This window comes from Lottia gigantea (genome assembly GCF_000327385.1).
Source record: "Lottia gigantea unplaced genomic scaffold LOTGIsca_56, whole genome shotgun sequence".
Lineage (NCBI taxonomy): Eukaryota > Metazoa > Mollusca > Gastropoda > Lottiidae > Lottia > Lottia gigantea.
In genome coordinates this window covers 1,113,626-1,127,462 of record NW_008709919.1, presented here as the reverse complement: position 1 = coordinate 1,127,462, position 13,837 = coordinate 1,113,626, and the positions used below count along the sequence as shown (strand labels likewise).

The 13,837-nt window shown below is 34.2% G+C and overlaps 1 protein-coding gene across 1 annotated transcript; it reads left to right on the top strand.

Moving 5' to 3' along the window:
• Positions 1 to 3,971: 3,971 nt before the first annotated feature.
• LOTGIDRAFT_57638 (hypothetical protein) lies at positions 3,972 to 4,391 on the top strand (the record flags this gene model as incomplete). The annotated part of the gene is made up of 2 exons (XM_009063143.1): positions 3,972 to 4,071; positions 4,156 to 4,391. Coding segments are annotated over 2 exons (336 nt in total), but the record flags the coding sequence as incomplete, so codon positions are not given.
• Between the last annotated feature and the right edge of the window lie 9,446 nt (positions 4,392 to 13,837).

Below are 13,837 nucleotides of genomic sequence, written 5' to 3'. Positions count from 1 at the left end.
ATGGTTGAATCTAGGAGTAGGTGTGAAACTGGACATTTTACTGTCGAAGTTAAGATTTTTGAAAAGCTGTCATTCTTTCGAAAAAAAAATGCATTATTATATTCTTCAACCAAATTTTGGATTTTGTGTGAAAACTTCTCATCGCTCCATCCTGATTAACCGCCAGGTGCAAATTATGCCAGAAACAAAAGTTTGACGTAATTGTCGCAAATAGGCTTACTCTTTTCTATTCAAGCAAAATAGTATTTTACACAAGCATTGATAACTAGTCTTCATTAAGCAATACCGGTTTTAAAGATATGATTAAGTGGTAATTGCGCTATAAACATGTATATCGTACAATACCAAGCATGACTTGATATTTCTATACATATTCATCTATAATACGAATATGTTATAGTTTATATAATAAATAATTACTTCATATGATTAGCCTAAATTAAAATTTATCACGACGATCGATGGAATCATATCAAATAGTATATTTTTGAGGAAATACCTGCCAAAATCTCTATAGCTTTAAGAGACTAACGTCATCGGCAAGATCGATCTAAAGTCTTCAAATGAAAAATTTAGATTTGCTACCGAATTTTTATGATATGCAAATCCAAATTCATCTTGATGAGCCAAAAATTCTAATTTTTCAATATTAATTGAACCCTGAAGACTACAATGTCTTTTTGACGACCCTTTTATTACAGTCATGCTATTAATCCTGTTTTATACGCCCACACATTAGTGTATAGGATGAACCCTATTGAAAATCAGACGAATCCAAAAATATTTACTATGAGTTATTGCCCTTGTTCTTGAATTGTTTGTGGACACGATAGAGAGCTGATTTCTTGATGGATTTTGACGGTGCGAGTGTTTGTAATCATCGATTAAAAATCAGACGAATCGAAAAATATTTACTATCAGTTACTGCCCTTGTTCTTGAATTGTAAGCTGTAAACTTAACCCATGAAATATGAAAATTTCACTCTCAGAAACATTCATTTACTGATAACTCTTGTCAACCCCCCGGACAAATTAGCTGCCATTACAAATGTGGGCGTATTACGATGGCATCGCTATTTTGGGTATTTTTTGTGCGGAAGTACTAAATCCACGGAATATTATTATTTCCCAAGAACAATACGGTGTCACGACTAGATCTCCTATACCACATACCATGGCATAACTTCCTCACAACTGAATGCCAACCTGGTTCACAGTAAACTAATGTCACGTAATAAATTGTTCCCACATGGATGTCAGTAACTTTGAGACATTTAGAAAACCTTTTTTTTCGGTTCAAAAATAGGAATAAAGAATATTTTTATTTACACACAAACGATATTTCAGCTTATTTTGAATTTATTGCGAAAAATAAAATAGTCCATATTTCGACTTTCACTCATTTCAGTTGATTTGTCGACATCGTATTAAGACGCCAATGATTTGCTGCGATCAGGTGCACTCGGACGAGCTATTTTATCCATGTATACCATACATATAATAACGTGCTTGACGCAACCAAAGGTTCCTGGACTGATAAACCGACTGGGAGGATTGGGATGTAGACGACCACATAATCTTGAATGCAGTTTCCTGACGGACGTACAACCGACACGACTAATGGCCATATATGAATAGATTAAGGTTGTTGGCCGGACCAACAACCGACGTCAACTTAGTCATGAGTAAATGAGATTGCTTGACGACCATAGACGCCCATATTTTCACGAATTGATTCAGATTGCTTGGCGGACAAACGTTTGACATGATTGGATTTGATGTCATAGACATCCATATATTCACAAATGCATCATGTCAGTTAACGGCAATTAATATTTAATATTTATATTCATGGAAAGATTTAGACTGCCCGGACAAGGTCCAGAACAATAGGACGTAACTCCATTTATTTCATTTTATTTCCCTATCGTAACATACATACAACCGACATGATTGACCTACATGGCTTTTTAACTAGTCAGAATTTGTGTTGACAATTAGAATGAAAATACTGTTCTAATACATGGACAATGAAATGATGTAGTAATCAGATAATAATCAAACCAATAAACCTGTGAAATTGAAATGATTACGTACTATTGATGGAGCCAAGTAACAATACAACTTGCTATACTCTTGGGACATTCTTCAAATTGCTTCAATACAATGTGTATGTACTCTCTTCAAACCTTGTTAGTGTAATCGCTCAGTAGCATTGTGCATTGAAAACAGTTGACTTGTGGTTTTGAAATGTCATTTTCTTCAGTTCTTTGATTTTTCTAAATTAGCACCTTAACGTAATCCTTGACTCCGAGTGACATTTGCGGCATTTTATTTGAGTCTTGAATATAAGTTTATTTGTTTATTGTCTTCAGAAGTACCAAAAATTAAAAAAAAATATCTCACACTATGAATTTCCTTTCCCTTTTCTATTAATGACGATTTGAAGGCTCGACGATGAGCTTTGAACACTTTAATTGGCTTAACTAAAAAACAGTTTCCGTTTCTGAGACTACGGTAAGATTGGTCAACAACAACAAAAATGGCGCAGCTAACTTTTTAACTCGGGCAAGGAATATCAGTAAAATTTATTTTAATTCAGAGAATTGAGAATGGATAAGAGGAATGGGCTGGTATCCCAAACAGCGCTGTCGACGAGCTATATTTGAATAGATATGCTAAAGCTTCGTAAGAACACCAAGGGGAAAGTTATCGATAAGGCGTCATGCTAACCTACATGTATATAAGTCGGAAAAACTAAGGGATGATCCACCACATCTGACCATTTTCCAAATACTTAATATTGCATTTTAATAATTGATTCACCCTTCATAAAAATATGACCATATAACCTTCAACATACAATTGCAGATGATGCAATTTAGTTAAATCACGCAAGGTCTTGGATATATAATATCAAATGCGATGTAACTTGCTCTGGTGCCAACAAGTATAAGTAGTCGACAGAACAGCTGTTATTTCGGATAAACTGTTACTGTAAATGCATGTGTGGACGGACACCCTGAATTTTATTGGCCCCTTTATCAATCAACTGCATTCGGCGTCAACTTTTTCGACCAGTCATTTTATCATTTTTGACGAAACAATCATTCTCATGTTATATGGATTATCCACTATTCCTTATTTAATCTCTTTTTTTAAACGTCTACAACTGGAAGTATTCTCTACCGAGATTATGCTTCTTACACGTAACTAAAAGATCTTTATATTCACACAAGAATTTTATCACATTGTTAAATAGCTTAATTAAATTACATTGACTTCCAACATGATCTTCGTATCATTAACATTACATCCCCTCATGGCGGTTATATTTACAATTAGCTAATATTATGCGTGTGAAAAACAGAATCGTTCCATAACATAGAATGATTATGAGAAGGCATATTTGGTTAAGACGATATCCCAATTTCTTCAGTTGTCACTTCTGTTATCTGTATGGCCTTGTCTAAATTAAGTTGTAATTTATTCTAGGTCTTTTCTATTGATGTGGAAGTGGCAAGAACCACTCATTAGTCGGGTTCATTAATAGCCAAAGTAATCTTTATTAGGATATAATCAATGTGGATTCGAAACTGTAGTAGAAGTATACGGGAAATAACTAGAATCCACCCACAAACAAGAGTGTCGTGTTAGGAACACTAGAAAGGCGGGGTTAAAATTCAATCAGTGGAGATTGGTTCTCACAGTTGGAAGTGGGTGCTCACACGTGGTGTGCTAAACTTCTGTTATATAAAGAAAAGTGGGAAACTCACTTTCTCTCAATTCAGGGGCGAGCAACATCTAGAAACCGCTAAAGGGAACGATCTGTATAATTACTAATCCAAGTTGACAAAACCATGTACTTTTCGACACATCTCGCCGCCTTATTTTTCTCGTTGTTTGTTTTACTTATTCAATGTGCCACATCGGAAGAACTTTCATCATCATTACTAGAAGCGGAAGAAGAAAAACGTGCACCTGGATGGGGAAAGAGAAACATTCTGTCATCCTCAGAAAAAGACTTTTTAGAATCTAAAAGGGCCCCCGGTTGGGGAAAACGAAGTTTGAGTGCTTTATTAGACGATGCTGATGATTGGAGTGATGATGTATCTCAGGACTATTCTAAACGTGGATGGGGCAAGCGCAGTCTAGAATCATTTGCAGCCGATAAAAGGGCTCCTGGATGGGGTAAAAGAGCACCCGGATGGGGCAAACGTGCTCCTGGATGGGGCAAGAGAGCTCCTGGATGGGGTAAACGTGCTCCCGGATGGGGTAAACGTGCACCTGGATGGGGAAAGCGCGCTCCTGGATGGGGTAAAAGATCAAGTGATGAGTGTAGTACAGTGGAAAATGAATTCAACTATTACATCAGTAAAGCCGTACAGGTTAGTGTTTCTATATTTATTTCATACCATTTCATAAATTTTCAGAAACATGCAATAGAAATGTATCGGGCACACATTTATGTATGATCTATTGTCGTTGGGAAAATTCCACAATGAAAATTATAACCTGAAATATTTGCAGTTTATCTTCCTTTCCACTATTCTTTAATATCTTACGCCTTGTGACCGCAAATAAATTTCAATTGACATCCAATCAGATAAATTAGATATAAAAGTCACAAATCATAAAAAGCATTCAACTCTTATAACGGTGATGCTTAAAATTTGAATAATTAACTTAATTCGGTCATGGATAGATAATATCGGAATTGATTTAAATTATCTAACACTGCTCAATGAGCATGACGTATATAAAGTTCTATTCTGTTCTCCATAACGATTTTCAGACACTCTATTGATTAGAACGAGAAGCTAGGAACCCAAGAACTATGTCAAAAAATTCTCACAAAACTTTTTTTGCAATTTGTGGAAGACATTAATGTTAAGATTGAAATGAGTTCTCTGTGTATAGACTTGGCGCATTCGTTAAACCGACATTCTCTTGAATAATAGGTAAAATGAGAAATTTCACCTATCACGGTAGGAGAACTGTTCGCCCTTCAGCAACTTCACCTTCTTACCTCGAAACCTTACGTTCAGTTGTACTTCAAACTAAGGACAGTTGATCTACGTGTTTTCTACCCTTGTTGTTCCAAGCTTATGCAATAAGGAGTTCCCTATCAGCAAGGTAAAAATAACATCCCAGTTCACGTTACCTAGATTATGCTTCATCACACGTCCGAGCAAGCACTATAATGAAAAATGTCGAAGGTTCTTAAGTGTGGCTTTCATAATTGACGTATATTCACAATGTTGAATAATCTTGGAAAGAAATTTTACGTTTTTGTGTATGTTGCTATGGTTTCATTTAATTTTCTGTTCAATTCGTTATTTTGTTTGGCTGAAAATTCGTTACCTGTTTTTATATTTTAATTACCTGGAGATTATAAATATTTCACATACTGACATTTTCCCAACATTTAATGCTATTATATAATGCAGTTAAGATAGTTATATCATCTTGGACCTGGGTTTCGTTAGAAATTCGAGGAGTCCCTGGTATAGGATCAAATAATTTCTAGATGGTATGAGAAAAGAATTTGATTGTAAGTGGTGCTGGATGCGGTATGGAATAGTAACTCTAGGGTACTGGTTAGGGTATCAGATAGCACAGCTGTCCTTGGTATAGTGACACTTAGTAAAGTCGTGGTTTTGTATCGTATAGTAGTCCTGGGCATGACGCCCTGATTGGTGATAACTATGGTATCAGTTTAGCGGTGTTGGGAACAGTATTTTATTTGGTTTTGTATTAATAAGTGGTTCTAGACAAGGTACTTAATAATAAAGTCGTTTCTTGTATTGTATCCTAATATAGGAAAGTAGTCCTTGGTATGGTATACTGACTTTATATTGGAATGATTGGAGGAGCTCGAACGTGAGTAAAAAATCTAGCTTTAAGGCCTCAATCGATGGTAGTTAGTTAAGGTAGTTGATGGATTCTGGAACGTAACTATCTGGTAGCTTTTCTCCAGCCGAACGATATACTTTTCAGTCTTGTCAACTGTCATACTAAATGTTTCGTTGCGTTTTATTTCTAATGAGCAGGGCTTCTATGGTAATCTGTTCAAATGAAAGTCAATTGATTTAAACATGTTTTAAGTTAAAGTACATAATATTTAACATACAGGCACCATGTTCAGACGTTGACATGATAATCATTGTTATCCCAACGACAAACCACATTTATCAATTATACAATTCACTAAATCTAATAGAAAAGTTACTTACTCTTGATTTTATTAGATGGGTGAGGTTAGAGACACATTTGTTTCAATTACAATAACATTCGTCTGAATCGGCATTAAATATGGCTTATTTTCTATCAACGAACGTCTTTTTAATCTGGTTATCTGAAGACAATATACAGCCACTGGGTTTCGATTTCAACAAGTGTCCGAATTTTCATATTGTGATGTCGTCGTGGGAGATAATTAATTTGGAATCCACCCGTCTAAATCTTTAACTTACGTTATTGTCGAAATTTGATTTTAATATAGACAGCTCTGTGTTTAGTGTGAGGGCCTCTCATAGGTCCGCGCCTTTGATATGGTGCATGAATATGTTACAACGAAATTCATATTCAGTTGTGGCAATTTCTGCGTGCTATTATTACAATTTTTGGAATTGAAACTTGAAACTTATTTGGTTTATGTCAGTATTTGTAACGATTGTCAACGACAAACAAAACAATCTTTTCAAGATTAATTCTGTTATATTCCAAAGAATTCCGTTTTACTGTGCGACGGGCTGTCAAACTCACATCAATTTGCGGCTGTTTTATCTATTACATCGGAGAATTTAATATTTCAAAATACTAATTCCCATCGTTTTCATTAGATAAAATTCAAATTATACCCAATTTATGAGTCGACGGTTCAATTAAATTCTAGACAACCGAGATATCAAATTGATATATGGTCTGGTTTGCTTCTACACGTAAATTATAGCCTTATTTTCAATGAAATATGATATGTGACGGCTATTTTCTTTGTTCAGTTCTGAACAGAATTATTTTTCAATCTATGTGATATCGAGCGGTTTAAGGTCTTCAGAGATGACCACCGCTGAAGAAAGGTTTTACAAAACGGATTAGCTTTTTGGGAAGGGGTGACTTCTTCCAAATGAACAGGTCTGAGGTGAAATGAAATGAATGGAGTTTTACGTCCTGCTTTTCTGCACCATGGCTAATGAATACAGACCTAGACAGTGAAACGTATAGTTCATTTAGAAATTGGAAGAGGGGCTATCTGGTGGTACCGATTGTCTTTATGGTGTCCTTCTTTTAGTTTCATCTCCGATCAAGGTCCTCAATTTGTAAATGAGCTATCTGAAAAAGTTTCTTTTGATAAAGCGCTTCGTTACACGTGGACAACACCATGTAATTTTCTCCAAGCAGGTTCTACACAATTACTAGAAAGGAGACATGGTCGTGTCAGTTTTATTCTGTTGGAACATTTAAATGAATTCATTTAACGATCTAATTGATACTGTGATACTATGCTATTATAATGGATATACTCTGTTATTTTGACAGTATTTAGTAGTATTTAAGATAGACGAGCGCTTAAGAAAAAGGAAAATTTATGTTTAATGTCGTTCCTCCATACACGATCATAGATTTACCGTGGGGACCCGACTTCAAATCTTAGTGCTTCTATGAAATATAGGTCAGAAAGTACCTATTTAATTACTGGTTCTTAAAGCGTCCGTCCCATGTGACAAATTTAATTAGCATTGATGCCTTTATCGGAAACATTGAAAGACGTTGTAAATCTTTTAATGTAAAGTCAGGATTAAAATCAAATTAAGGTGTCCTTGCCTTGCTTGTACAGCAAATGTCACAAAAATCAATCCATCCTACGCGTATTAAAAAGTTCCAGCCTTACTTAAGAATGCCATACCAGATGTTAATTCCAGAAATGGAAGAATTTGTCTTAAAATAAAAGCTTACATTTCTTTGTCACAAAACTATTACATTCCCTTTTCATAGATTCTACATAGTATATCTATTACCCACCAGGCTATTGGTGGACACAATTCTTTCTGAAGTCTTATCATGATCAGCTTCGGTCAAGTTCTTAAAAGTCATTGCATTTCAATTCTATTACAATAATAGTGCGGAAGTTTTTGGGTTTTTTTTTCGGAAACTTGATACCACTTTATGATTAGGTTTGTCAACTCAACATCCCTGTTTTTAACCCAGATAGCTCTTTATGCTTATTTGTCTTGCTTTTATTATTGATATAGGGCATATCAGAAAATATATTGCCGATATCAAAAAACTACCGTATAACTATTTTCCCTGTTTTCGTTTTGTCGGTTACATCCGATTTTAATTTTCGATTTACGTAGAGGACTCGTTCATTTGTTATTCAATCATCACCATAATATATTCAGTAGGTTTAAATAACGTGGCATGAAATTTGAACTCACTGCGGTACAAGCATTTCACAAACGGGATGTCAGACCTCGCTGTTTAAATACGGATCATCTTCAACTAGTTCAATTCAAAACGATGAAATGTATTGATCTATATGTAATCAGGAATCCTATTCAAGCTAATCAAGTGGGCTAGGTCGAGTTTGATTGTCTTGATTATATGAGTATCGACTATATCTTCTTCATCCCCACCTTCTGTGTGGCAAGACAATTATTAATTGTTCTATGAATAAGAAATGAAATAATGTTTTATGAATGACCCAAGTGCAAATAAATTCATCTTCAGAACAGCGGATATTATTTATTGTTTCTTAAAGATTTCCTTTAAACATATATATAGGTAACAATTGTCTAGACATTTTTAAAAAAGTGAATCTGAATCCTAATGTTTTTAAATCATGAATAGCAAAGGTTAAATTTTATTCGATCACATGGAGAAAACCTTAAGTAACTATTCGCAAGATCCACGAGTGGACAAAATCAACTAGGTACATGTGTCCCACATGCCCTCATCAGTCATTCAAGATAAAAATGAAACACAAAAGCCTTATGTGTGCGGACAGAATAAAAGCCTTCTTTCATTGACATCAGTCGAAAGTGGTTGGATACACATAAAAGGGTGGATGCAGTCATAACTTAATTTCCATGGCTACTGTCAAGAGGGCTTTTATCTACAAATATGTTGTTGAACAAGTGACTTATCAATATTTGTCGTCCTGTAATCCACCATCTGCACATTTCATAAGCAGTAAAAAGGAACTCATAAAAAAACATTCTTCTGTCCAATATACATCGACACGAAAAGAAGTCATGTCCATCCAATCAATCAAACTCTTACAAATGATGATGACAAAGGTCCTTTATGAGAAAGTCATCATGGACCTCGACGTATTGAAGATTAGTATCTCAACGGTGCATCTGTAGCTGAAATTTTCCTATCACAGTGGGCGATGTGTCTCACTTTGATGAATTCGGCAGTTACTTCGAAGAACGAAGTTCTAGAATTAAACGTTGCCCCCTCGTGCAGTTGTTGATCGTTCAAAGGTGACAGGACGGTTCAAAGCGGACTTCAAAGATCAGAGGTTCAAGTACTTATTCCTGTTGACGAGATGAATGTCTATATTTTATTTATCTTTCAGACAATATTCGATCACAGGAAAGCAGATGTTATTGTAATTTTGTAATTCTTATAAAGACTACAAAATGATTGAAAAATTGTAGTCCTAGCTTTTCTGACAGTTGTAACGCATGACAAGAAAGAGTTGGTGATGGGTTCTCAATTACCCAGCCAGGATCCTTGATCGATTGCATTACACCCACCCCCTGAACCCTATAAATCTTTACTATTTCGTGATTTTCTCGTGGGTATACTTTATTCTTTAATTTTCATACTAGACTACAAAGCACCTCAATAAAATCCCCCTCCCCAACATTTCAAATTTACCGTCTTGAAAGTATTTACTCTCAGATTGAAAACTCCTAGGTTAACGAAATTGTTTTGCTTGTAAGTATTTTTATTAGCCATTATCTGAGGTCAGACATAATTCACTTCGATGAAGTTCTTACATTTTCATCAAGTATCAGGTGTTGATGCTATATCGAATATAAAATTCAAAATAAATTCTCTGGTATAGAGATAAAAAGTTTATGTTAAAATATATTCGGCCTTCAATTCTCTCCAGGCATTTTATTTTTTTTTAATTACAGTCCACAAAACATCAATTACCAACTATAATGATTGGAATACAGTTTCCACAATACATTGTCTGTTCTTTAAAACAGGATGGCATTTTCAATTTTTGTGGAATAATTCCCTTAAGAGCAAACTGAACTTCGAATTTATACTTATGACATTTATTAATAGGAATTGGATTCACTGAGAAATTTGATATCATTAGTTTACAGGACTTTATTTGTAAAGTGTGGGCATGACTATTGAACTTTTATATGGGCTTTTCAGTCGCTTAGAAACAAATAGTGGTCGAAGGCTCTTATGTCTTTGTGTCGCCGTTACTCGTTATTCTAGTCGATCCAGTTGACAAAAGGTGCATGTACTGATAATCTGGGAACGACCCCGCTGAACGGTTTGGCCAAGGATCAGTCGGTACATCGGTTCATCAAGTAGTTTGATTTCATAGTATTAAATACTAACATTACATTGCATTTTAAAAGTTTCATTTGACAGCAAACAGCAAGAAGTATAATATCTCATGTCCTGGTCATGTCCACGAACGAAAATGCTGAAAGCTAAGATTTCTAAATGATGACCACAAACCCAATATTTGCTGATTTATTTAGTAGTTCGTGACGTGAAAAGAAGAATAACATAATTATTATCGACAGGATCACCCACTCATAGAAATTAATTATAATTACAACTGGACCGAATTATAAGCTGGTAGTAAAGGTTTCGTTTAATTGAGCATTTAAATCATTAAAAGACATTCCGTAAAAAAAGAGAAACGCACTACCGTGAAACAAACCACTCGTGCGGGTGTGCGTATTAGATCTCAGTAAACGTATTCGCAACCATCAATTGCATAGCACATACTATTTTGAGATGAAGCCACTCAAAGTCAGAAATTTCCAAAATTCATATAGTGTTTGAAACCATTGCAAAGAATGAGCTTTTATCTTTCTATATTCTGAAAAGGGTAGATTTGATCCTGGTCAATATATCTGACGATTATTCCAAATTTACTATTGAAAATAGACTGTGTTCCATACTGTGCAATATATAATGCTAATTTTAAATGCTTGTCGAAATCTATTACATTGCCAATATCTATCTTGAACAATTTAGAACAGTTAAGATCAATCCTGAAGCTGAACCAGATGCACCAAAATTATGTTAACACGTTAGTGTGCATTTAACCTAGTAGTAAGAACATGAGCTGTTATAGCCTTTTTATGATACATGAATCATAGCCTCTGGTAAAACGCTGTTTCGTTAACGAATCTTCTTTTTAAAAAAAACTTTGCTTTTAATAGCGACTTCCTGAGTATAATCCGAAGTAATAGATCTTCTTTAATAAAGATTTAAACAACAACATTCTAGTAATAAGCATCGTATATAAAGAGTGTTTCACGATAATTCAATAATAACATCATTCATAACACTTTAAGTCCCTATATCAATGCGAAGGTGAGCAATATCGGCCAAATCAGTTAACACTGTGATAGTGTCACGGTGACAGTTTCACATTTTGATTGGAATGTAGTGTTTTCTTAATGGAAACCAATTCTCATATTAAATCATATATTACAACTGCTTCATATATCATATATATATATATATATATATCATATATCACTTCATATATTAATTTAATTTTGAATATCACGAATATTTCTCTTTCTTTCTTAGGTTAGGAGTAGCATGATCATGTCACACTTCAATTTCAACTTTCAATTTTTTGAATGTGAAACGTTAAACCATTCCATTCTGCCCAGCAATGCCAATACAAACAAAACACATAAATAAACAAACGATTACATAGATGAAAACAAACAAAGATCATAAGAGATATATTATTTAAAAAATAAAATGTAATCAAAACACATTGTCGTGTTACTCTAACTGATGCTACTCTACGACTATGGAATAAATTTCGGAAACATGAGTAAAATGTTGTTATAATATATTTACGTATAGACGCCTTTCACTGACGTGCTTAATGACGTGACATGGTTTTTGACTGATTGACGTTTGTCAAATCGACATCCTTTACGTAGAGTCTACAAAGATAGTAACTGTTTATTTGCTTTATGTATGGTAGTATTGTATTTTGAAAGCCAAAACGCGATTGAATTCTTCGGAGTTTTTTAAGGCTAAAAGCCTGCGAAGTTTAAATAAATCAGAAGCCCAGCGAGATCAGAATTATTTAAGACAAAGGTCTGCAGTAAGAAAATAAGCAGTTTTGAGAATAAATAACGTTTACATAATTTGAAAAATGATCCAAATTCTTCCTTGGTAAAAAAAAGAGCATGATCGATTCTGGTCCATCTGCAACCATCTACCTCTAAAAGTTGGTCGCGACTGTCCTAATTAAGCCTTTAGCGACATTTAGGGTTGTGTTCTGTTATTTAATGTCCTAATTAAGGTTATTAAATAAAGTGATAGACATTAACTAGGAAAATACACCATTATCTTAATAAATGACGGGTGAATTTGTTGTCATTTTTATTTGCCGTTTGTCTGTTTGTCTTCAAAGAATGAAGGTCAAAGTTACTGGTTATCACATACTTAAAAGCATATGATGTCAAATTCTAAGACCTACTAAGTTCTGAAGAAACAAACCCTGGTTACTTTGTGACATTAGTTTTTCATTAACCTTAAATTGAATTGAAATGAGTTTTACATTCTACTTTTCTAATTGAGGCAATTTGGCAGGACAACTCTATGGACTGTGCAATATGAGAAACTTGAAAGCGGCATGGACCTGCCCTTTTTTGTACGTTTTGCTCTTGGGATCGTTAGTCCTTTAGGGTTTTTCATTGTTGATCTTCAGGTTGATTTAGATTTATCTCATAGAAAGTCAAAATGGACAACTTTGAGGTTAAAGTATTAACAATGAATGTGATGTGAATTCATTCAAAGAAGAATAAAGGGAAAATGGATTAATTCAAAGAAGAAAAAGGAAAATGGATTCATTGAACGCATTCTACTTCCTTTTGAAAAGGGTTTTTAAAGCAAAACAACTTTTTTTTAATTCGATTGCATAGGTTTTTTACGTTTGAGGTATCATTCACCCCATCTTATAATTTATTTCCTCTTGATGTATGTTATTTTGGAAATGTTTTCTAGAAGCATTGTTCTAGATGATTTCTTTTCGTGTAGACAATATTAAATCCATAAGTTACAAAACACCGTGTGATATTTATTGAAGGAATCTCAATATCATACCCTTATTTTCTATTTGCCAATATTCAAAAGTAGTTTACTTTCGATCTTCATCACTCATTGAGATGACATTTCAATTTTCTTCTTTAATTGTAAAAGATTGTATTACATGGCAAGCCTATCACCAAACTGTTCAATAGACCTGCGTTGCTGAATGCATTTTTTTCATTTGTGTGATCCGAGGACGGCTCATATGAATGATTTTGTGATGGTGATTTCTAGTGCACGTATCTAATCGCTTATTAAGTTGGTTTTGTATAATTAAAACCTGTCAACCCGAATCTTAAACAGAAAGATTTATTGCTATCCTCTGACAGATGATAATGAATTTTAGAATCATGTTTTTGATTCATGAAAACAGTTCAGTTAAGCATTTTCAGTTCCTGCAGCTTGAAGGTTCCCAATGTAGATATAGGTACTCACTTTCAAAATAATATTTCATAATTAATATAAGTAATTACTTGCTTCGATAATCAACTGCTTGAGC